Source organism: Salmo trutta, chromosome 4 (assembly GCF_901001165.1).
Source record: "Salmo trutta chromosome 4, fSalTru1.1, whole genome shotgun sequence".
NCBI classification, from domain to species: Eukaryota; Metazoa; Chordata; class Actinopteri; order Salmoniformes; family Salmonidae; genus Salmo; species Salmo trutta.
Window position 1 is genome coordinate 14,088,458 of NC_042960.1, and position 24,706 is coordinate 14,113,163.

At 44.6% G+C, this 24,706-nt stretch overlaps 4 protein-coding genes across 4 annotated transcripts in view; all 4 read right to left on the bottom strand.

Moving 5' to 3' along the window:
- The window catches only part of LOC115191369 (zinc finger protein 23-like), a 417,143-nt gene extending 392,437 nt beyond the window's left edge, over positions 1-24,706 (bottom strand). Inside the window, exon 1 of the mRNA XM_029749244.1 lies at positions 24,198-24,706. The gene's annotated coding sequence lies outside the window, so the exon portion shown is untranslated. The remainder of the gene's footprint in view (positions 1-24,197) is intronic.
- On the bottom strand, positions 3,898-5,959 carry LOC115191359 (zinc finger protein 629-like). Its single transcript, XM_029749235.1, has 3 exons — positions 5,919-5,959; positions 5,458-5,569; positions 3,898-5,327 (listed from the first exon to the last, which is right to left on the bottom strand). The coding sequence occupies exons 2-3, from the start codon at positions 5,558-5,560 to the stop codon at positions 4,468-4,470; spliced, it is 963 nt and encodes a 320-aa protein (XP_029605095.1). The 5' UTR covers positions 5,561-5,569; positions 5,919-5,959; the 3' UTR covers positions 3,898-4,467.
- Positions 10,046-20,058, bottom strand: LOC115191333 (zinc finger protein 205-like). Its single transcript, XM_029749212.1, has 4 exons — positions 20,015-20,058; positions 14,820-14,928; positions 13,665-13,786; positions 10,046-11,593 (listed from the first exon to the last, which is right to left on the bottom strand). The coding sequence occupies exons 2-4, from the start codon at positions 14,917-14,919 to the stop codon at positions 10,679-10,681; spliced, it is 1,137 nt and encodes a 378-aa protein (XP_029605072.1). The 5' UTR covers positions 14,920-14,928; positions 20,015-20,058; the 3' UTR covers positions 10,046-10,678.
- LOC115191380 (zinc finger protein 3-like) lies at positions 22,172-23,924 on the bottom strand. Its single transcript, XM_029749259.1, has 2 exons — positions 23,840-23,924; positions 22,172-23,757 (listed from the first exon to the last, which is right to left on the bottom strand). Exon 2 carries the CDS (start codon positions 23,585-23,587, stop codon positions 22,808-22,810), a length of 780 nt encoding a protein of 259 aa, XP_029605119.1. The 5' UTR covers positions 23,588-23,757; positions 23,840-23,924; the 3' UTR covers positions 22,172-22,807.

Consider the following 24,706-nt stretch of genomic DNA (forward strand, 5'->3'; position numbering starts at 1 on the left):
CACGCTGTGACCCAATGACACCAGAGGAGGTAGAGTTAATCTTTGAGCTCCCTCCTTGACCTCTAGCCATTGTTTGGGTCTCGTTAGGATTGTGTGCTGTGTTATAGGCTAGGTACCTCTTGTGGTGAATGCCCATCCTAACATGATCTCTTTTGGTGGGGTAAAACTAAGGTAACTGAGGAAGGCTAGACCTAGGTCCAACTCTAGGCTTCTTATGAACTCAGTTACTAGGCATTAAATGAGATCCTGAAGGAGAAGACAGACTTCTTGAAAGACTACCGCTAGGGGGGGTCTCCCACCAGTCTCTGTGAAGGCTGAAGCCCATGGTCACCTGCTCTGTTCATCATGGATACTGCGGTGTTTGTATCATAGGAACAGGAGGGTCTATCTCTACCAGGCCGTGCTCCATCCCTGCATTGAGACTGTGAAGAGAAGGGTCTGGGCTGCAGACTGGATCCTCTGTCTCTCTGATGACCACCAGGACTGAGGTTGTTCAGTCCACCTGTCCACTGGTTGTGTTCTGTGTGGTGGTGGAGTCTCTGTCCCTCGTGGTTCGGTCCTGGTTTTCGACTCGGGAAGGAAGAGTAATGGCTCCTGATCCAGGGTCCTGATCTGGGGCCAGGTTATGCGACCTTCAGAGGTCCAGTCTCTCCCACCAGCAACACTAGATATCAGCAGGTCTTCATGGACTGCAGACTGCAAACAAAGATTGTACAGAAAAGCATAAAGGTTTATAAGAAACGTGTTTCCTTATAAACCTTTTCACCAAGACAAATAAATGTATTGACTAGATTATTAGTCACATGCACAGGTGTAATTGATGGATGTAATAGCAGGGTACAGTGAAATTCTTCAACAGTGCAGGTCAATGGGGGGGTGTAGTGTGTCCATGGGTGGGCAGTGGGTAGGAAATGCGGGGGCTGTACCAGGCTGTGATGCAGCCCGACAATATGCTCTCAATGGTGCTCTTGTAGAACACTTCAAGGGCCCTCTCGGACAGGCAGAATTTCTTCAGCCGCCTGAGATTTAAGAGTCGCTGTCTTGCTTTCTTCACCAGTGTCTGTGTGGTTTGACCATTTCAGCTTCTCGGAGATGTGCACGCCGAGGAACTTAACATTTTTGACCGTCTCCACGGTGGTCCCATTGATGAGGATGGGGGTGTGTCCTGCCTGGCTCCTCCTGAAGTCCACAATGAGCTCCTTTGTTTTGCTGATGTTGAGGGAGAGGTTGTTTACCTGGCACCACGCCATCAGAGTGCCTACCTCCTTTATTGTAGGCCATCTCATCATTGTTGGTAATCAGGCCTACTACTGTCGTGTCATCAACGAACTTGATGATGCAGTTGGAACTGTGCCACGCAGTAGTGGGTATAGAGGTAGTACAGGAGGGGGCTGAGGACGCACCCTTGTGGGGCCCCCGTGTTAATTATCAGTGTGATGGATGTGTTGTCTACCCTCACCATCTGGGGGTAGCTTGTCAGGAAGTCCAGGATCCAGTTGCAGAGGAAGGTGTTCAGTCGCAGGGTCCTTAGCTTAGTGATGAGCTTGGAGGGCACTATATTAGGTGTTAAGCTTGTGTTAAAAGATGCTTAAAATAATTAAAATACCAAAAAGCAATTGTGTTGAATTTCTTTATCTTTTTTTTGGTAAATAAAGATGGTACAGAACAAAAATGTATGGTTTACTCTGTCCTGCCGCTCAATTTACCCCATACCCGGAGTACAGTGGCTTGCGAAAGTATTCACCCCCTTAGCATTTTTCCTATTTTGTTGCCTTACAACCTGGAATTAAAATGGATTTTTGGGGGGTTTGTATAATTTGATTTACACAACATGCAACAACAACACTTTGAAGATGCAAAATATTTTTTTATTGTGAAACAAACAAGAAATAAGACAAAAAAACTGAGAACTTGATCGTGCATAACTATTCACCCCCCCAAAGTCAATACTTTGTAGAGCCACCTTTTGCAGCAATTATAGCTGCAAGTCTCTTGGGGTATGTCTCTATAAGCTTGGCACATCTAGCCACTGGGATTTTTGTCCCTTCTTCAAGGAAAAACTGCTCCAGCTCCTTTAAGTTGGATGGGTTCCGCTGGTGTACAGCAATCTTTAAGTCATACCACAGATTCTCAATTGGATTGAGGTCTGGGCTTTGACTAGGCCATTCCAAGACATTAAATATTTCCCTTTAAACCACTCGAGTGTTGCTTTAGCAGTATGCTTAGGGTCATTGTCCTGCTAGAAGATGAACCTCCGTCCCAGTCTCAAATCTCTGGAAGACTGAAACAGATTTCCCTCAAGAATTTCCCTGTATTCCTTCAATTCTGACCAGTTTCCCAGTCCCTGCCAATGGGAAAAACATCCCCACAGCATGATGCTGCCACCACCATGCTTCACTGTGGGGATGGTGTTCTCGGGGTGATGAGAGCTATTGGGTTTGCACCAGACATCGCGTTTTCCTTGATGGCCAAAAAGCTACATTTGTCTCATCTGACCAGAGTACCTTCTTCCATATGTTTGGGGAGTCTCCCACATGCCTTTTGGCAAACACCAAACGTGTTTGCTTATTTTTTTCTTTAAGCAATGACTTTTTTTATGGCCACTCTTCCGTTAAGTCCAGCTCTGTTGAGTGTACGGCTTAAAGTGGTCCTATGGACAGATACTTCAATCTCCGCTGTGGAGCTTTGCAGCGCCTTCAGGGTTATCTTTGGCCTCTTTGTTGCCTCTCTGATTAATGCCCTCCTTGCCTGGTCTGAGTTTTGGTGGGCGGCCCTCTCTTGGCAGGTTGTTGTGGTGACATATTCTTTCCATTTTTTAATAATGGATTTTTGGGATGTTCAAAGTTTCTGATATTTTTTTATAACCCAACCCTAATCTGTACTTCTCCACAACTTTGTCCCTGACCTGTTTGGAGAGCTCCTTGGTCTTCATGGTGCCGCTTGCTTGGTGGTGCCCCTTGCTTAGTGGTGTTGCAGACTCTGGGGCCTTTCCGAACAGGTGTATATATACTGAGATCATGTGACAGATCATGTGACACTTAGATTGCACACAGGTGGACTTTATTTAACTAATTATGTGACAAGGTATTTTTTTCATTTCACTTCACCAATTTGGACAATTGTGTATGTCCATTACATGAAATCCAAATTAAAATCAATTTAAATTGCAGGTTGTAATGCAACAAAATAGGAAAAACGCCAAGGGGGATGAATATTTTTGCAAGGCACTGTAAGTTGTGCCAAGAGGCCACTTTTTTTCGACAAGATATGTTTTCTAAAATGTAATGTTTAAATAAATTCAGATTATTTCCAGGGATACACAACATCCTGAAATATACTGAACAAAAATATAAATGCAACATGCAACAATTTCATAAAGTTACAGGTTCATATAAGGAAATCAGTCAATTGAAAAATTAATTAGGCCCTAATCTATGGATTTCACATGACAGGAAATACAAATGTTTGGTCACGGATACCTTCACGGTATCTCTTTTGTATTCAAATTGCCATCAATAAAATGCAATTGTGTTGTTGTCCGTAGCTTATGCCTGCCCATACCATAACCCCACCGCTACCATGGGGCACTCTGTTCACAACATTGACATCAGAAACCGCTTGCCCACAGGACGCTATACATGTGGTCTGCGGTTGCGAGGCCAGTAGGACATTCTGCCAAATTCACAAAAACAACAGAGGCAGCTTACGGGAGAGAAATTAACATTCAATGGCAACAGCTCTGGTGGACATTCCTGGAGTCAGCATGCCAATTACACGCTCCCTCAAAACTTGAGACATCTGTGGCATTTTGTTGTGTGACAAAACTCCACATTTTAGTGGCCTTTTATTGTCCCCAGCATAAGATGCACATGTGTATTTTTATTTATTTTTACCCCCTTTTTCTCTCAATTTCAATTACGATTTTGTCTCATCGCTGCAACTCCGCAACGGGCTCGGGAGAGGCGATAGTCGAGTCATGCTTCCCCCGAAACATGTTTTATTTCAACTCATGAAACATGGGAACAACACTTTTACATGTTGCATTTATATTTTTCTTCAGTGTATATGTAGATATTTGTTAGAAAGAATACTATATTTGCCTTAGAGTGATGCTGAATGTAAAAAATGGTTCAGCTTACTCTACTCTTCCCTACTTGAAAAAACGATCTATGACAAGTAGAATAACTTCTCCCTGTTATCACTATATCTTTTCTGTACATCTGGTACCCTCGCTTTGATAAAATACATTTTAGAATACTCTGTAAAAGGTTCATCATCTTCACTACTCTGCCTCATCATTTCCTCAGTTCATCTCATCTAGTTCCATATACATCCAAAACCAACAGAATTAACTACAAACTAACTAGTACTACATTACATGTCAATATACTCTATACATGGGCCGTATGCATTTTCTGTTGGTGTATCCTGAGGTAGCTCCTCTCTGAGAACCTCTTACCACAGTGCCTACGGCCTCTCTCCCGTGTGGACCTTTAGGTGATTCTTCAGATGGTGCCGGTGGGAGAATCTCTTCTCACACTGGGGGCAGCTGTACGGTTTCTCCCCTGTGTGGACCCTCTGGTGTCTCTTCAGGTTGGACGAGTCAGAGAAACTGGCCCTGCACAGGTGGCAGCCAAACGGTTTTGTGTGCATCCTCTGGTGGATCTCCACCTGTTTGGGGAAACTGAAGGCTATCCCACAGAATGGACACGGAAAGCGCTTCTCTTTGTCACTGGATCTACTGATAGCATTACTACTACTGTCATTTGTCAATGGTCTTGTGTAGCCATTTAGTGTTGAGGCACTGGCATTGTCTGAGGTCTGGTTTAACAATAGGAGAGTGTGAGGAGGATGGCCAGGGAGTGTCTGTGTTGTCGCAGGGTCCATGTTCCAGTTGATAGATCCAATAGAAGGCAGGCTGAAGGCAGCAACTGTTAGGGGGTTAAGCTGAGGAGTCATCAGTATCTCTGAATCACAACTATAGGAGCAGGACGGAGCATCGCTAGCCAAGTCTGTGTCTGTTCTGTCCTGCCGCATACTGACACCTCCCCGTCCCCACTGACAAAATCTACGCCTCGTTCTGGTCTCAGCCAGTCTGTTGTCAGCCAGTTTGGTTGTTGTTTTGTGTTCGTCAGTCTGTTTCTGGTTGTGGTTAACAGTGTCGTTCCCCAGCCCAGAGTGGAGGACGCTGTACCATCCACTGGACTCCACTATGTCACCTCTGGTCCTGGCCTGCTCAGTGACGTTGTCCCCTGAGCTCTTGGCTGCACCGGTCTGGGAATTCAAGATGGATGCCCAGTGTCCACTTTTAGCCTCCACCCAACCACCTGTATATAAACATAAGTTGTATTGATTGAATTTTATGAATGAAGAAAAATATAAAAGAATAGCCAGGTGCATCACTATTCCCATTGAAGATCTATTACTGTATGTAGGCTATATGTATTTCTCCATTACCTTGCTCCCCCATCTTTTGTCCACTCAGCAGATCAATACTCTCTGGTCCGTCCTCTATTGTCTCCTCTTTGACCAGCAGCAGATCAGGCTTCCCATCCTCCATGTCTACTGACTGTAAGAGATACAGAGTGAGAGGATGTTGGATCAAGAAATCTGATATGAGCATCTTCTGATTGGGCAATGAGGGATTGATATGAGTACTACGCAAACGTGTTAGTTGATTTGATTACTTGACACTCTTTAATGGTTTGACAATTCAAAGGCATGGTCCCATACTTAAGACTAAATTAATGAAGACCTGGGCCCGTATCCACAAAGAGTCTCAGAGTAGGAGTGCTGATACAGGATCAGTTCCCCACCCATCTACATAGCCTTATTCATCATTATCTAAAAGGCTAAACTGATCTTAGATCAGCACTCCTGACCTAATACCATCAGACATTAGTTCACAGTGGGCTCACCTCAGTGAGACTGTGTGTGGTGCTGTGCTGCTCAGCTGGTTCCTCTGTGGGTTCAGGAGGAGGTGTAGTCTGGTTGTCCTCCATGACCATGGTCCCCTCAGGGTTCCCCAGACCCTCCTCACAACCCTCCTCCTTCACCAGCAGCACCTCTGGACCCTCCTCCTCCTGGAAGAGATAGGTGATACAGATTATACAGACATACACTCCCTCCGGTATGTACACACAGATAATAAACACACTTTCAACATGGATTGTTTACCCATCCCCACTACGTTTGAGTCCTATACTGTAGTTACAGAATGACTTCATTGTTGTTAAACCCATCATGGTGGACATAAATATGATGTTGTGGGTTAAAATAAGTCAGCTATGATAAGTCAACAGTCACCATCAGACAAACCTGACTAAACTATTTTGGCGTGTCCAGTAGGTGTTTGTTAGTGTGTGGGTATGTGTAGGTATATTTAGTAAGTGTATATTGGTTATGAAGCGCTGTCAGCTGTATGCAGAATAGGGTGAGATCAGATGTGATGGACACTAAAGAGTGTTTATGAAAGTCTTTAACTTGTCTCCTCCACTTCATCTATACTGATTGAAGTGTATTTAACATGTGACGTCAATAAGGGATCATAGCGTTCACCTGGTCAGTCCGATCCCTTATTGATGTCACTTGTTTCAATCCCTTTCAGTCAGTGTAGATGAAGGGGAGGAAACCGGTTAAAGAAGGCATTTTATGCTCTGAGACAACTGAGACATGGATTGTGTATGTGGGCCATTCAGAGTGTGAATAGGCAAGACAAAATACTTAAGTGCCTTTGAACAGGGTATGATAATAGGTGCCAGGCGCACCGGTTTAAGTGTGTCAAGAACTGCAATGCTGCTGGGTTTTTCATGCTCAACAGTTTTCCATGTGTATCAGGAATGGTCCACCACCAAAAGTACATCGGGCCAACTTGACACAACTGTGGGAAGTATTGGAGTCAACATGGGCCAGCATCCCTGTGGAACGCTTTCGACACCTTGTAGAGTCCAAGCCCAGACAAATTGAGGCTGTTCTGAGGGCAAAAGGGGGTGCAAAGGTGTTCCTAATGTTTTATATACTCAGTGTATATCACACAATACCTGGATGCAACATTTTACCCATGAATATTCAACACTGAAATCTTACTTTTCTGCTGACAACAATGAAAATTGTAGTTCAATACCTAAATGAAAACAACGGGGGTGTGAATCGGAAGGCACCATCGACGTGGACACTGGGTCTCGATCCCTGACTCTACAAATGTTGCGATGGGGTGGAGAGAAGATTTTGCAATTGTATATCTAATTTCATGCAATTATACTCATTTTGCCATCGGGTGGAGAGAAGTTTTTAATATGATATCCGATTGAGCGTGACTAACAAAATCAATGGGGGCCCCCTGGACGGTAATTTGACCATGATTGCTACACGTTTAGATAGCTGGCTGGAGTAATTTACCAATCTTAGTCCAATCTTTAAAATGTTAGCTGACATTGGCTGATTGAGCGGCTGTCAGTGACTGACATAAGAGAAACTGCTGATGTACAACCAAATTTCGAAATTCCATCTTGTGTGTTCTAAATCGCAACATTAAGTTAAGACCCGGCGCTACTCCAGCCGCTGCTCCATGTCAGTCACTGACAGCCGCTCAATCAGCCAATGCCAGCTAACATTTTTAAGATTGGTAAATTACTCCAGCCAGCTATCTAAACGTGTAGCAATCATGGTCAAATTAACGTCCAGGGGGCCCCCATTGATTGTCAGCTGAGTATGCATTTTTTTTTTTTTTATCCGTTTTTGGAAATTGATATGCGGGCCGGCAGTTGCCCATCTCTGCTCTAAACCCAAGGATATGTTGCCAGGGTCCATTTCTGTAGCGTAAGAACAAGACGGATCATCACCTCCAGTGTCTAACGTGTCACCATCATCTCCACGGGAATTAACCGTCCCCTGGCTCTGGCGAAATACCGGTAAATACTCTGAACCAGGAGCAGGAAGACAGCCCAGGCTCCCCAGCAACAGTCTCTCTGGGTCTGATCTGTGGTCAGATCCTGTGTGTAAGAGCCTGTGTGTGTAAGAGCCTGTGTGTTAAAGTTAGTCTCTGGGTCTGTCTCGAGGATGGCGTTGGACTGACCTCTGTGATGCTGCGTCGGGTCCTGGCCTGGGGCGCGGCAGCGAGGTCTTTCCTAACTACAGGGGGCGCTACTCCAGCCGCTGGTCCGGTCTGGATGTCTCTGCTGTGCCGGGGGTCCTCCTCTCCTTCAGTCCTCTCCTGCTTGACCCCAGGACCTGCAGCCTCTACTTCTGCAGACTGACAAAAGAAGAGAGGAAGTTATTATCAGTACATGAGTTGAATTGGATAACAATGTCATGGGGAAGTCTCACAAGCTCCCCTATGGCAGATAAATAAAGATGTACATGTAAGCAAGTGAATAGCTGAGGGGTGCTTTTTTTTAAACAAACACGCCACATTTGCTGTACTTAAATGTTTTATGCAACACTATGACACTAACCTCTATCACGATAACATGCTGGGTTGAGGTTCCACTCCCCTCATCTATGGGTTGGTCATCTCTCCACACGTTGTGTCCTGCTGGCTTCACAAAGCTCCTGTGGCCTCCAGTGAGATGTCCTTCATGTAAGAGAGTAATTGGGGGGGAAAGGGCTGGTTAAGTTATGTACTATAAATGCTCAACACTATATTGTACACTATTGGCCGTTTACAATTGGCAAGGATGTAAGGTAACACTTGTCATAACTTCTTGATATTATATTTATCGATCAATGTATTATGTTCCATGCAAAATATTCTGTAATTGTATAAAGTAATATGAAATTCATTAAATCAAGAATCTGGTTAGAATAGTGTTTGCCTTTGTGCAAGAGTAATTTGTTCTTAATTGATCTGCCTGCTAGTAAAATACAAAAAATGGTGCAAAATCGCTTAGTAATCTGGGGAAGTATTGCCTACTATCCCAAAACTGACCGAGACCCAGTTCTGGGTAACACATCGGAACGTAAGTGCTGAAGGGAACCGGGCGACAGGCCCCGCAGTCTTCTGCAAAATGTACCTCTTGCCATTCCTCTGTATCGGTCGAGGATCTTGACACTACTGGGACGACTGGCGAGAACGCGCTCTCTCGTTGTCCTCTCTGCGCGCTCCCGTGCCATCTTCATTTCCAGTAGCTGTAGTTTCCTCCGCAATGCCCTGTTTTCTTTCTGGCTTTGAGTTATTTCCAAACGAAACACTGTATAGTCGTCGTCTACGAGTTTACAGATATCTGTCACGGCTGCATTCGCTAGCACTTCCATGATGGAGGCTATTTGAGTGTGAAAAACCATACAGTTAGCCATTGTTAGCAGGTAAAGTAGCTAGCCTTACCTAGATAACGCTTATCAACCAAGTCCTGTCTCCAACGCGAATGAAAGACTACATGGGGTAAGTATGTGATGCGGGGCAGTTAAATTAGTCAAATTTTGAGTTCCATGTCGTTAATAAACGTCTATCAATTAAAAACAATGTATTGTGTTCTTGGTCACTGTTTACTTTCGTTTCACTGAAGAGAAAGGATATTATTGGTTGGCGTCATAGCTCAAAGGGTGTGGTGAAATCAAAAAGGTATGCGTGCTGTTCATTGACTTACGGTAATGCCTATAAAGTTACACATCAAACCTATTCACGATTAGTATATTTCAAGGGGTCTTCACTAGCGTACACAGCTTCAAAGTCATAATTATGGTTGAAAGCTGCCTATTTCTCTTAACATTTGATTTTAAACCTAACATTATGCCTAACCTTAAATTAAGACCAAAAAGCAAGTTTTCAGGTATTTTTTTGATAGAGCCAATTTTGACTTTGTGGCTGTGGAATCTAGTGAAAACCCTTTCAAGCTCAGAGCAGTAAATTACCTTAAAAGAATGGCTGGCTAGATCCCATCGGTGGCAAGAACAGAAACCTATTGGTTCGAATGAAATGTTTAATTCTAAATGAATAACAAGCAAATAAGAAGTCAACGTATAAAAAAGACATGATTTGTCATTAACATTTTATCACCTATTATGGGGGGGCTTTTAAGTGTTTTAAATGGGGCTTTGTCCATTCTGATGGTTTTATACTGTTTAATGAAACTTCAACCAAAAGCTGGAAAAAAGTGGTCACTCTGAATGCAGTGGTTGACATAACAACGAATGAAAAAGCCAGGGAGGGGTTATTGTGACAGGGTAGGAACCAGTGTTTCCCATTGAACCCTAATTAATGTTACATTAAATGTTTTCTCTTACTGTAGCTTGGATGTAGATCAAATATTTATGCTTGGCCTATTCCTCTCTGATTTAGGATATACCGTTGCACAAACATGTTGACCTAGGCCGACACCAGGTATCAGACTGTATTAGCTACGTTTGCTCTGACTAGGTACATTTCGCTAGCGATTAGCATGAACTAAAACAATTTATTTTAGCCACAGCTTGCTAAGAAAAGACAAAATAACTGTTTGCAGTCAGTAAGGTACAAACTAAACTATAAACGGACATTACTCAACAGAGTGGCTTAACACGTTTATCAAACCAAACATTGAAACACCGTTATACAAAGTAAAAACCCAAACCAGGCCATGCATCAATATCGGTATATAGTAAAATACGATATACAGCCTGGCCCTACTTTACATGTTAACTTTAATATTTCAGCTAAGGAATGGTTCCCAGATATTCTCTGTGTATGTCTCAAGCCTCACTGCTACGATTTCTCCTCGTTGTGAACACTCCTATGTCTGATAAGGTTACTCAGGCGGGAGAAACTCTTGTAACATAGTTTGCACTTGAAGGGCCTCTCATTGGTGTGGACGGTCTGGTGCTGCTTGACATATTTCACCTTAGCAAAGCGCCTCCCACACGTGGGGCAGGCGTACGGCTTGTCAGCATCCATCCTCATGCTCGGCCTCCCACGTTGTGACCCAATGACACCAGATGAGGTAGAAGCAGGAGTCTTTGAGCTCCCTCCTTGACCTCTAGCCATTGTTTGGGTGTTGTTGGGATTGTGTGCTGTGTTATAGTCTTGGTACCTCTCGTGGTGAACGCCCATCCTGACCCTGTCTGTATTGGTGGGGTAACACTGAGGTAACCGAGGAAGGCTAGACCCAGGCTTTCTATGAACCCATTCACCAGGCATTAAACAAGATCCTGAAGGAGAAGACAGACTTCCTGTTAGACTCCCACCAGGGGGGTCACCCACCACTCTCTGTGAAGGCTGAAGCCCAGGGTGACCTGCTCTGTTCATCATGGATACTGCGGTATTTGTATCATAGGAACAGGAGGGTCTATCTCTATCAGCCCCAGGCCCTGCTTCATCCCTGCACTGAGACTGTGAAGAGAAGGGTCTGGGCTGCAGACTGGATCCCTGACTGGAGCCTCTGTCTCTCTGATGACCACCAGGACTGAGGTTGTTCAGTCCACCTGTCCACTGGTTGTGTTCTGTGTGGTGGTGGAGTCTCTGTCCCTCGCGGTTCGGTCCTGGTTCTGACTCGGGAAGGAAGAGTGATGGCTCCTGATCCAGAGTTATGATCCGGGGCCAGGTTTTGTGACCAGCCGCTTCAGAGGTCCAATCTCTCCCGCCACCAACACCGGATATCAGCAGGTCCTCATGGACTGCAGACTGTAAACACAAATTGAACAGAAGAGCATAAAGGATTATATAAGAAACTCTTTGCTGTACACAGAAACATGACATGATATTATAAAATGTTAACCACAGTTAAGCCCATCTCTAACAATATGGAGCCATTGGAGTTAATCAAAAACATTTTTCCAAATGTGTTGATTCAACTGACATAAGGGAAACTCAGTCCCTGCAATGATAAAAAATAACCAAGTCAATCACACAGTCAATTTTGCATTTAATTTCAACAAAATGGTCATACACTCACATTACGTGAAGTACAGTACTTTTATTGCACAAAACAATACATGTGATGAGTGGAATAATTTCACTATATTTACTTTTCTGTAAATCTGGTACACATTGCTTTGACGCAATTCATTTTAGAATACTTTGGAAAAGGTTCAACATTAATAATAATGTATTACATTTCTAGAGCACTTTTCATAGAATCTCAAAGCGCTTCAAAAGCAAAAAAAAACAAAAACACGCAATATATCACGACGGGTCAACCAATAGCGGCCAAGTCTTTGAAAGCGGCATCCTCCGAAGATGGAGAGGGTCAGTTCATGGCTTGATCAGAGAGAGCTGGTCAGAGAATGGTGTCTGCTGATGATCTTGTAAAGGGTAAGCCTTTCTCCTCATCCACTCTGTGTAACACCCACTTGGCTGATGCTTCAGCAGCTCTGGGTGCCAGAAAGCGCACCACACACAGTTCAGAATAATAGCCAGTCGTCCTCTTTACGAGCCCTCTGCCTCAGCACTGCTGGATTCCTTTGTCTCACATTCCTCTCACGCTTCAGGCGACGACTCAAATGATGTTCTCAAAGGATCTGGAATTGGCAACCAGGTGAAACCAAAAAGATGGTACTGTGTCCGGATGCATTTCTCAAACAAAAGCTGGCTAAGCCTAAAAGTGTTAACCTGTCAGTCGATCTGCAAATCCTTGGCTCAAAAGTGCTTGACATTTGCAATAAAAAAGTTGATGTTATAAAAACAAGAGTTGATAAACTAAATATTAAAAACACAAAAAACTAAATATGTACAGATTTACACATTGCTTCATGTCAAATAAACCTGAATTAAGGCACCATCATCTCATTATAAAACACCAGCATCAAACAGGACAAGGTTGTCACCTTTCATTAGTGAATAAGTTTTACAGACACCATCACACCAACCATCACCATATCATCTACTCTGCCACCTCATAATCATTCTTTCCTCAGTTCACCTCATCCAGTTCCCTACTACATCCTAAACCAACATAACTAACTAGCACTACATTACATGTCACTATACTCTATACATGGGCTGTGTGCATTTTCTTCTGGTGTATCCTGAGGTAGCTCCTCTCTGAGAACCTCTTCCCGCAGTGTGTACAGGCGAATGGCCTCTCTCCTGTGTGGACCTTCAGGTGCATCTTCAGCTGGTGCTGGTGGGAGAACCTCTTCTCACACTGGGGGCAGTTGAAGGGTTTCTCCCCTGTGTGGACCCTTTGGTGCCGCTTCAGGTTGAACAAGTGTGAAAAACTGGCCCGGCACAGTTGGCAGCCAAATGGTTTCTCCCCTGTGTGAATCTCCACCTGTTTGGGGAAACTGAAGGGTTTCCCACAGATTCCATCTCTACTACTGTAATTTGTCAATGGGCTTGTGTAGCAATTTAGTGTTGAGGCACTGGCATTGTCTGAGGTCTGGTTTAACATTAGGAGAGTGTGAGGAGGATGGCCAGGGAGTGTTTGTGTTGTCGCAGGGTCCATGTTCCAGTTGATAGATCCTATAGAAGGCAGGCTGAAAGCAGCACCTGTTAGGGGGTTAACCTGAGGCACCATCAGTCTCTCTGAATCACAACTATAGGAGCAGGACGGAGCATCGCTAGCCAAGTCAGAGTCTGTTCTCTCCTGCCGCTTACGGACAACTCCAAATCTACGCCTCGCCCTGGTCTCAGCCAGTCTGTTGTCATGGAGATTAAGTTTGGTTGTTGTTTTGTGTTCAACTGTCTGTTTCTGGTTGTGGTTAACAGTGTTGTTCACCAGCCCAGAGTTGAGGACGCTGTCCCATCCACTGACCTCCACTATGTCGCCTCTGGTCCTGGCCTGCTCAGTGATGTTGTCCCCTGGGCCCTTGGCTGCACCCGTCTGGGAATCCAAGATGGCCGGCCAGTCTCCTCTGTTAGCCTCCAGCCAACCACCTGCAGGAAGAGGTTAGAAAATAGACTTTACAAACATGGCAGAGAAAACTCTACATATGGAGTTTGAGTCAATTACCTGGTCAAGTTCATACATTATGTAGAATAAAAAACATGAGCTGCAGCACACCCAGAAAAACTATTTTGAGTGGAGGTGCTGACTAACGGCGAATAAATGATATATACATTTTTTTTTAAAAAGGCGCATTACTATTCCCATTGAAGATCTATTCCTATATGTAGGCTAAACACTCATTGGCCAATTTATTAGGTGCACCCATTTAGTACCGGGTTGGACCCACCTTTTCCTCCAGAACAGCTACAGATATGCTGTGGCGTACAAACATGGCTTATTTGGCATCAAGGGACCTAACGTGCCAGGAAAACATTCCCTACCCCATTACACCACCAGCCTGTACAATTGACACCAGGCAGTATGGGGCCCTGGATTCATGCTGCCTTCGCCAAATCCTGACGCAACAGGAACCGGGATTCGGCGGACCAGCCAATGTTTTTCCACTCCTCAATTGTCCAGTGTAGGTGATTGCGTGCCCACTGGAGCCGCTTCTTGTTTTTAGCTGATATGAGTGGAACCCGGTGTGGTAATCTGCTGTAATAGCCTATCCGTGACAAGCACTGTTGTACTGCAGCATTTGTTTTGCCCGCTAGCTTGCACGATTCTTGACGTTCTCCCTCGACAAGCCGTGTTTTTTCACCCGCAGGACTACCACTGATTGGATGTTTTTCCTTTGTTGCACATTCTCAGTAAACCCTAGATAGACAATGTTGTGCGTGAAAAGCCCAGGAGGCCGGCCGTTTCTGAGATACTGGAACCGGCGCACCTGGCCTGACAATCATACCACACTTAAGTCACAAATTTTTCCCATTCTAACATTGAATCAAACCGTAACTGAATGCCTCGGTGCATGTCTACCTGCTTTATATAGCAAGCCACGGTCACGTGAATCACTGTCTGTAGGAGCAAACCATTTTGTGAATGGGGTGGTGTACCTAATAAACTGTATGTCTCCCTTACCTTGCTCCCCCATCTTTAGTCCACTCAGCAGAATGCTCTCTGGTCTGTCCTCTATCGTCTCCTCTTTGACCAGCAGCAGATCAGGCTTCCCTTCCTCCATGTCTACTGACTGTAAGAGATACAGAGTGAGAGGATGTTGGATCAAGAAATCTGCTATGAGCACCCTGCTATGGAGCATCTTCTGATTGGGCAATGAGGGATTGTTATGAGTACTATGTAAACATGTTAGTTGATTTGATTACTTGACTCTTTAATTGTTTGATCATTCAAAGGCATGGTCCCACACTTAAGACAAAATTGATCAAGAACAGGGCCGTAGCCACAAACCATCTCAGAAAAGGTCTTAGGAGTCCTGTTAAAACCTGTTTTAAGACAACAACAACAGAAAACATCTCAGAGTAGGTTTTAGGATGATGTTAAGTCACTGCCCAGACAAACTCTGAGCCAGGAGTAAAATAAACTCAGAAAAGTTTCTCAGCTGGTAATCACGACAGTTTGAGTTACCGCAAAGGAAAGATAGTGATGATGCTTATTGACGTTGGTTATTCCCCATCACTTTAAACAATCGTGATGAGGCATCGCCAGTTTCGAACTCTATAGCAAGCTTCAGAAAACCACGGTGAATGTGACTGTACATCAAATGTAAAATGTTTGGTATAATTTCCGGCTGACGCGATCACTTTGCCTACTCTTAATTGTCGTGATGACTTATTTATTGAATCAAATAACTATGTTTAATTGTTACTCAATTAAATTAATCATGTAACCATTAACTCATTAGGAATTTGGGGCACCACGGGAAAAGTTATTTAACGAGTTACTATCTCCCGACTTAAACTCTAAAGATATCTATATATCAATTACAGCCGTTTTATGAATCATTACCTCATCAGTCTCATTCTGAATGTCACTGTAACGAGTGCGCTGAGAATCGGGAAGCAAGTTCAGGGAGTGAGTGATTTTAATAAATAAACGCAACTAAATACAAAACAAGAAACACAAACAACGCACAGACATAACACTGGAACAGAAACAAAAACGCCTGGGTAAGGAACCAAAGGGAATGACATATAGGGAAGGTAATCAGGGAGGTGATGGAGTCCAGTTGAGTCTGAAGGTCCGCGTAACGATGGTGACAGGTGTGCGCCATAACGAGCAGCCTGGTGACCTAGAGGCCGGAGAGGGAGCACACGTGACAGTACCCCCTCCCCGGTGCGCAGCTTCAGCCGCAGGACACCAACCAAAATAACGATCCCGGGGATCAGGAGCGGACCGGTCACCTCTGCTGAGGCACGGGAAACCTGTCAATCCAGCTGAGACGCAGGAGCATGGCGACCTAGAGCGCCGGAAAGAAAGAATACCTGACGGTACCCCCTCCCCGGCGCGTTCGGCTCCAGCCGCAGGACGCCAACCCAAGGGACGATCCCGGGGATCAGGAGCGGACCAGTCACCCCTGCTGATGCGTGGGTACCTGCCGCCGGCTGGGTCGCAGAAACCCGACAGATGGGCTGAGGCAGGGGAGCCCGGCGAGCTGGCTGAGGAGTCCGGCAAACCGGCTGAGGCAGGGGAGCCCGTAGCGGCTCCCGGACCCAACATCATTCCACCTGACACAAAAAACACTCCCTGATGCTTCCCTTAGGTGAGGCGTTTTTCTCAGCGCACTCGTTACAGAATCGGGAAGCAAGTTCAGGGAGTGAGTGTTTTAATAAATAAACGCAACTAAATACAAAACAAGAAACACAAACATGACACTGGAACAGAAACAAAAACACCTGGGTAAGGAACCAAAGGGAGTGACACATATAGGTAAGGTAATCAGGGAGGTGATGGAGTCTAGGTGAGTCTGCAGGTGCGCATAATGATGGTGACAGGTGTGCGCCATATCGAGCAGCCTGGTGACCTAGAGGCCGGAGAAGGAGCACATGTGACAGTCGCATACTCCTTGATATCTGCAAGAAGCCTAACCTTAATGATGAATCAGCAATACACAAATTGGCTTAATTATTTATTTACTAACTAAATAATAACACATACATAAACAAACACACGGTATAGGTTATTGATTACTAACGTAATACAATGAAAACAGGTCCCTAGTGGACTAACAAAAGCATGACCGTTTGGTTATAAAAGATGGAGGGATGGAAAGAGAGGGAAAGGGAGAGTCAACTATCGTTGTTACATTTGGAAGCTACGCTCACGGAAATACGAATACTTAGCACCCTGACTACCGCTCATTCAGATTAGAAATGCAATATATTTACGCATAGCTGTCCTTGATCGTCATCTATCTCTGTTGAACTCGATGGGTCCTATGGTGAAGTTGTCGAGGGATGTAAGACTGGTTTGTCCACCAGAGGTCACAATGTCCTTTGTAGAGCTTATTTGGTAGTGGAGTGGTTGTTAGGCAGATACTTCAGATGTACCAATGATCATCAGATGGGGTTTCTTCCTTCCAACCTTGTGTCTTTAGTCAAAGTTCTAGGACCACCTTTACATGCACAGCTGCAGATTCTGAATGTTTCTGGTCGTGTAGTGGAGGTTATCTTCTCATTTGTGTTGAAGTTGAGAGTTTCTAACTATTTCAACATGTGGACCCCGGTCTCGCGTCTTTTGGTCTCAATGGTTGATTATTCAGGGTTCAGCTCCCGACCACTTTACACGCCAGTAGTAACCCGTCAATGTACTGGTCTCACCATTTTCAGCCGTGTAGCCACCACTCCACGCTGTCTGGTCTGGTAGTTTCAACCATTCGTAACGTCCGGCTCACCGTCCGTCTACTTGGTCTCAAGGTTGATTATTCAGGTTCAGGCTCCCGACCACTTTACACGCCAGCAACAACCCGGCATTAATGTACATTTTGTTACCAAGGCTTTTATCCTCGGGTAAAAAGGGGGCGTTCCATCACACAATGGGGCGGCAGCGTAGTCTAGTGGTTAGAGCGTTGGACTAGTAACCGAAAGGTTGCAAGTTCAAATCCCCGAGCTGACATGGTACAAATCTGTCGTTCTGCCCCTGAACAAGGCAGTTAACCCACTGTTCCTAGGCCGTCATTGAAAATAAGAATTTGGTCTTAACTGACTTGCCTAGTTAAATAAAGGTAAAATAAAAAAAAATATAAAAATCCTTAATGACATCACAAAATAATAAACAGTATGATTATTCTTTAGATCCACGCCGACCATTCTTATCTTATGATTATTGTTCCACAGTTCACTCTTTGGCCATTAAGAGTTTTTGGCGGCAAAGGTTTTCTGTGGACAAAGGCCTTTCTTTGGTGCATACTGAAAGGCAGAGAGGGAAAGTTCCCTCCTGCTTAAATTTACGACATAGTGTTAAGGTGTCAAGACCGGCACAGCCCCCCTTCCCCTCTTCTGTGGAAGAGAGGGGGTCTGGCTATCTTCAAACATTTGCCTAGCTGATGGGTCCTTTGATCCACTGTCAGGAGAGTCATGACATAATTACTGCTTAATATGTTGGCATGAATAAACTTTGCGACACATCTCCTTTGCACAGTGTCTCCTGACCCCTCCTGTCTCAGCCTCCAGTATTTATGCTGCAGTAGTTTATGTGTCGGAGGGCTAGGGTCAGTCTGTCACATCTGGAGTATTTCTCGTCTTTTCCGGTGTCCTGTGTGAATTTAAATATGCTCTCTCTAATTCTCTCTTTCTCTCTGTCGGAGAACCTGAGCCCTAGGACCATGCCTCAGGACTACCTGGCTTGATGACTCCTTGCTGTCCCCAGTTCACCTGGCCGTGCTGCTGCTCCAGTTCCAACTGTTCTGCCTGCAGCTATGGAACCCTGACCTGTTCACCGGACGTGCTACCTGTCCCGGACGTGCTACCTGTCCCAGATTTGCTGTCCCAGACCTGCTGGAACCCTGACCTATTCACCGGACGTGCTACCTGTCCCAGACCTGCTGTTTTCAACTCTCTAGAGACAGCAGGAGCGGTAGAGATACTCTCAAAGATCGGCTATGAAAAAGCCAACTGACACTTACTCTTGTGTTACTGACTTGTTGCACCCTCGACAACTACTATGATTATTATTATTTGACCATGCTGGTCATTTATGAACATTTGAACATCTAGGCCATGTGCTGTTATAATCTCCACCCGGCACAGCCAGAAGAGGACTGGCCACCCCTCATAGCCTGGTTCCTCTCTAGGTTTCTTCCTAGGTTTTGGCCTTTCTAGGGAGTTTTTCCTAGCCACCGTGCTTCTACACCTGCATTGCTTGCTGTTTGGGGTTTTAGGCTGGGTTTCTGTACAGCACTTTGAGATATCAGCTGATGTAAGAAGGGCTATATAAATAAATTTGATCAGGCTGTTGATTTGTGGAATGTTGTCTCACTCCTCTTCAAGGTTCTGGAACGAAACAGTCCAAAACGGAGAGGTGCCGGGTCCTGTTCCTCAAATTAAGCACTGGTTTTAGAATATTGACAAGTTCCAGTTGGGATACAAGTGCGCTCTGATCATCTCAATTCTCATTTCGCCCAAAAAGTGTCAGTCTCGAGTGATTGACACTATCAAACACAAGTGCTCCCTCCATTAAAGGCTCAGGCATATTTTTGAGCAGCTTGATGTTAAGCTCCAAAGGGATAACTTGAAATAACATAATGTAGTTAATTAAATCATCTTTAGGCATATCATGTGAAATAGGCCTCGTGAAATCATTGTCAAAAGCACAAGAGATACTGTTGCATGTAAGTCTAGATCATTTATGGATTGATCATATAGAAAAATCAACAAACAAAATTAACAACTCTAAAGCAATTGCCTGTCTATGGAGCAGGAACCCTTGACTCACTGCCTTTTCCTATTATCAAGACACCTGCTGATAACGCTTAACTGTTTAGGACATCTCATGAGGTGTCCTAAATGTTTGTCGGCTAGGTGGGATTCATATAACTAGAGAGGTTTCATGTATAGCTTTTCTTTTTTACCCATAAGAGTAAAATGTCTCTTAGCACATACGACCAATTTTCTACACGGAGACGATTTATGGATACAGGCTCAACAAAGAGTCTCAGAGTAGTGCTGATCGAGGATCAGGTCCCCACCTGTCTACATAATCTTATTCATTACGATCTAAAAGGTAAAACTGATCCAAGAACAGCACTCCTACTCTGAGAGGCTTTGTGGATACAGACCCTGACCTAATACCATTCAGACAGTTGTTCACAGTGGGCTCACCTCAGTGAGACTGTGTGTGGTCCTGTGCTGCTCAGCTGGTTCCTCTGTGGGTTCAGGAGGAGGTGTAGTCTGGTTGTCCTCCATGACCATGGTCCTCTCAGGGTTCCCCAGACCCTCCTCATACCCCTCCACCTTCACCAGCAGCACCTCTGGACCCTCCTCCTCCTGGAAGAGACAAGTGATGCAGATTAACCAGACATACACTCCCTCAGAGGTGTATCATACGAAGCCAGCTAGATCTACTCAGGGTTTTCTAAAGCTAACCAGCTTCACATTCCAGCTCAGGCTTCATCAGTACTACGACGGTGGATATTGCGCATCCATTCATCCGCCCGCCGCTAACTAGCAGGCTTGTAAGTGCACATGAATGTCACTCAAGGCTAGTTGAACGCCGAACTCTTCATTGAGACAATGCTAAAACATCAATCCATGGGAAAGTCAGTGCCATATTTAGATTTTATGCCAAAATCAAAATGAAGGAAAATGTTATCTTGCAAATCCAGAACGATATGGTGTGAAATGTGGATTTTAGAAGTGCAGTCGTTATTTTATTACTTAGCGTTAATGCCGTCTTTTTTCCCACTCCTATCAATAAATATTTTTTATGTCATAATAATTTTATTTTTCAAACAGAAGTTTTACTGTGCAGTGAAGTTTCAAATGCATTCTGTCATTACTAAATAATGTGACAGGTATTTTAACATGTTACTCTTTTCTTAACACGCAAAAAAACATTTGATTTAATAAAATATTTAAATCTTCTTACTCAAATGAAGGGGTGATGATGCAGTCTTTGCGAGAGGGAGGTAATCTGATTTAATTAGTTCTCAACTCGCAGCTCAGACACTTCATTCAGGATAAATGGAGTTAGCCTGCCCGGAAGCAGGTTAGTTCTGAAGGATTCGTTGCCATAGAAATGTACCTGACTAAAAGGTGACTGGTTATCCCGAGTTGAACTCAAAGTTGATCAAAGTTACCTCACTAACTCCTCAAACCTGATTCGTAGGATACCCCTCAGGTACGTACACATGGATAATAAACACACTTTCAACATGGAGTGTTTACCCATCCCCACTACATGAGTCCTATACTGTAGTTACAGAATGACTTCATTGTTGTTAAACCCATCGTGGTGGACATAAATAAGATGTGGCTAAAATGCAATTGTCTTCGTTGTCTGTAGCGTATGCCTGCCCATACCATAACCCCACCGTCACCATGGGGCACTCTGATCACAACGTTGTCATCAGCAAACCACACGCCCACACAACGCCATACAAGTGGTCTGCGGTTGTGAGGCCGGTTGGACGTACTGCCAAATTCTCTAAACCGACGTTGGTAGAGAAATTAACATTCAGTTCTCTGGCAACAGTGCTGGTGGACATTCCGGCAGTCAGCATGCCAATTGCACGCTCACTCAACTTGAGACATCGTGTAACCAAACTCCACATTTTAGTGGCCTTTTATTGTCCCCAGCACAAGGTGCACCAGTGTAAGGATCATGCTGTTTAATAAGCTTCTTGATATGCCACAACTGTCAGGTGGATGGATTATCTTGGAAAAGGAGGAATGCTCACTAACAGTGATGTGTACAACATTTTAGAGAAAACGCTTTTTGGCGGTATGGAACATTTCTGGAATCTTTTATTTCAGCTCATGAAACATGGGACCAACACTTTACATGTTGCGTTTATATTTCTGTTCAGTGTGTATATATATATATATAATTGTGGAACGAACAGCGGACTGAAGATGGGACGGTCGGGCATTCGTGCGGTTGAGTCCGTTTCTGCTGTAACATGGACTCTTAACAATGGCACTTTGTAACTCCTTGCTGAAACAAGCAACATGTTCTATATATGCCATCATTGACTTGAATGGGGTTGTATTATGCCATCATTGACTTGAATGGGGACGCCCGTTCTATTCATTCTATTTCTATGCAGAACATGCAGTCAGGAGCAAAGGAGAGGAGAAAAAGTGTGCCTTAAATGTGGCAGGCCAATTACTTCATCCAAAACTCCATGACCGTCACAGCTGTAGTGCAGGTACATTTAGTAAGTGTATATTGGTTATAAGCCGCTGTCAGGTGTATGCAGAATAGGGTGAGATCAGATGTGATGTGTACTAAAGAGAGTCTCAATGAAAGTCTTAGAATGAAAAGTCCCATTTTGTGTTTATTAAATATAAACAAGTTTTAAATACAGCATATGAAAACCACACATACACACGCCTCAACTAGAAATCTGCATGAACTTGATGAACTGCATTCTTTTTCTCATTAAAAGTGTCTTGGGGGAAAAAATGAAGTAGTTGAATGGAAGTAATGAAACAGGCATTTGTGAACATCATATAGCCTACGCAGTACAAACACTATGTAAGGGAATCATTAGGCTTATATATGCCTTACATATCACGTGTTGATGCAATGTTCTACCCAGGAATATTCAACACTGAAATCTGTTACTCTCACTATTCCAAATGCATCTGTGGATCTTTTCTGCAGACAACAATGAAAATTAACCTTAGTCTTTAAAGGAAGACTCAGCGTTATGAAGTTGCCACAAGCAGCACTGCAAAAATTGCAATGAGCATGATGCAAGACATTGCTCTCACAGTCACGGAGTATCTGTGCATGTGCACGGGTTCGCTTCACGCTGCTACAACGTGGTACGTACGGTACCAAAACCGCAGAGAAGTTAAGCCTCACCCTTAGCTGTTGCACAAACTGACCCACTACTGTTGTTTCCTTTGTGCATGTACGTCTATCGAGTGGAATGGTTTCTTTCTATGTTATTGAGTGGCATGGTTTTTCTTTTGGTGTATCCTGAGGTAGCTCCTCTCTGAGAACCTCTTCCCACAGTGATTACAGGCAAACGGCCTCTCTCCCGTGTGGACCTTCAGGTGCATCTTCAGTTGGTGTTGGTGGGAGAACCTCTTTTCACACTGGGGGCAGTTGTAGGGTTTCTCCCCTGTGTGGACCCTTTGGTGCCTCTTCAGGTTGCCAGCCTGGGCGAAGCACATGTGACACTGGGTACAGCTAAATGGTTTCTCCCCTGTGTGGACCCTCTGGTGGATCTCCAACTTCTGGGTGCAGCTGAAGCCTTTCTTACAGAACATGCAGAGGAACCGTTTCTCTTTACTATTGCCTGATGTGGCTCCCCCTCCCTGAGCCTGGGCTCTAGCCCTGTCGTTTGAGTTCAATACCTGATCGAAAAGGACGTGGCCATGTGAATCGGAAGGTGCAATCGACGTGGACACTGGGTCGCGATCCCTGAGTTTGTGTAAAGGGGAGTGGGTTGCGACATTTAGATTTGTCTCTAAGCTTTCCCTGTAATCTAAGAAGTCACTGGTGTTGCCCTGTGAGTGTCCTTCTCCTAAGTGAGTCTCGTCTGCATTCCATGTCAGAGGACCATCACCCTCCACTTTCACAGTCACCTCATCTATGACTATAACCTCCCCTTTCTTATCTAGGCACCCTTCAGAGTATACACTACTACTGTACTGGTTCCAGTCCCCTCTAGCCAGATCAGTCTGTGTCTCTAAACCCAGGGATATGTTGCCAGGGTCCATCTCTGTAGTGTAAGAACAAGATGGCTCAACAGCAGTGTCTAACGTGTCACCATCCCCACAGGAATGAACAGGCCTCTGGCTCTGGTGTAATACCGATAAGTACTCTGAGCCGGGAGCAGGAAGACAGCCCAGTGGCCCCAGTCTCTCTGGGTCTGACCTGCGGTCAGATCCTGTGTGTAAGAGCATTTGTGTTACAGTTAATGTCTTGGTGTCTGTCTCTGACTTGAGGACGGCGTTCGGCGTTCCACTGACCTCCGTGATGCTGCGTTGGGTTCTGGGCTGCGCAGCAGTGGTAGTGGGGTCCTCTGTGGCTAGAGGGGGCACTCCAGCCGCTCCAGTCTGGATGTCTCTGCTGTGCCGTGGGTTCTCCTCTCCTCCAGACCTCTCCTGCTTGACCCCAGGACCTGCAGCCTCTGCATCTGTAGACTGACACAAGAAGAGGTTATTACCGGTTCATGAGTTGAATAGGATAACAATGGCATAGTGAAGTCTCACAGGCAGATAAATGAGGATGTACATATAAGCAAGTGAATAGCTGAGGGGAGCCTTTCTGAAATAAACTGGCCACATTTGATGTACTATAATTTTGATGTAATACTATTACACTAACCTCTATCACGATAACGTGCTGGGTTGAGCTTCCACTCCCCTCATCAACAGTGATTGGTTGGTCATCTCTCCATGTATTGTGTCCTGCTGGCTTCACAGAGATCCTGTGGCCTCCAGTGAGATGTCCTTCGCCTGAGAGAGTGATTGGGGAAAAAGAGGTGGTTAGGTTAGCTACTGTCAATGCTCAACGCCATGTTGTACACTATTGACAGTTTTGACACTAGAATTGTTAAGAATGTGAGGTAACACTAAGCATAACTTCTTGATATACTATTTATAGATGGATTGACTGTTACATGCTTCAGATTGTTTTCAATTAATAGGAAATGCAGTAGATCAAGAATCTGGTTAGAAAATGAGTGTCTTTTTGCAAGTTAGTTAAGTAATCAGTGGAATTATTGCATACTATACCAAAACTGACCAAGGCCCAATTCTGGTTAACCTGTTGTTAACGCATCTAAAGTCACACATGTGCAAATGTGAACGGGGCGACAGGCCCCGCAGCCTGGA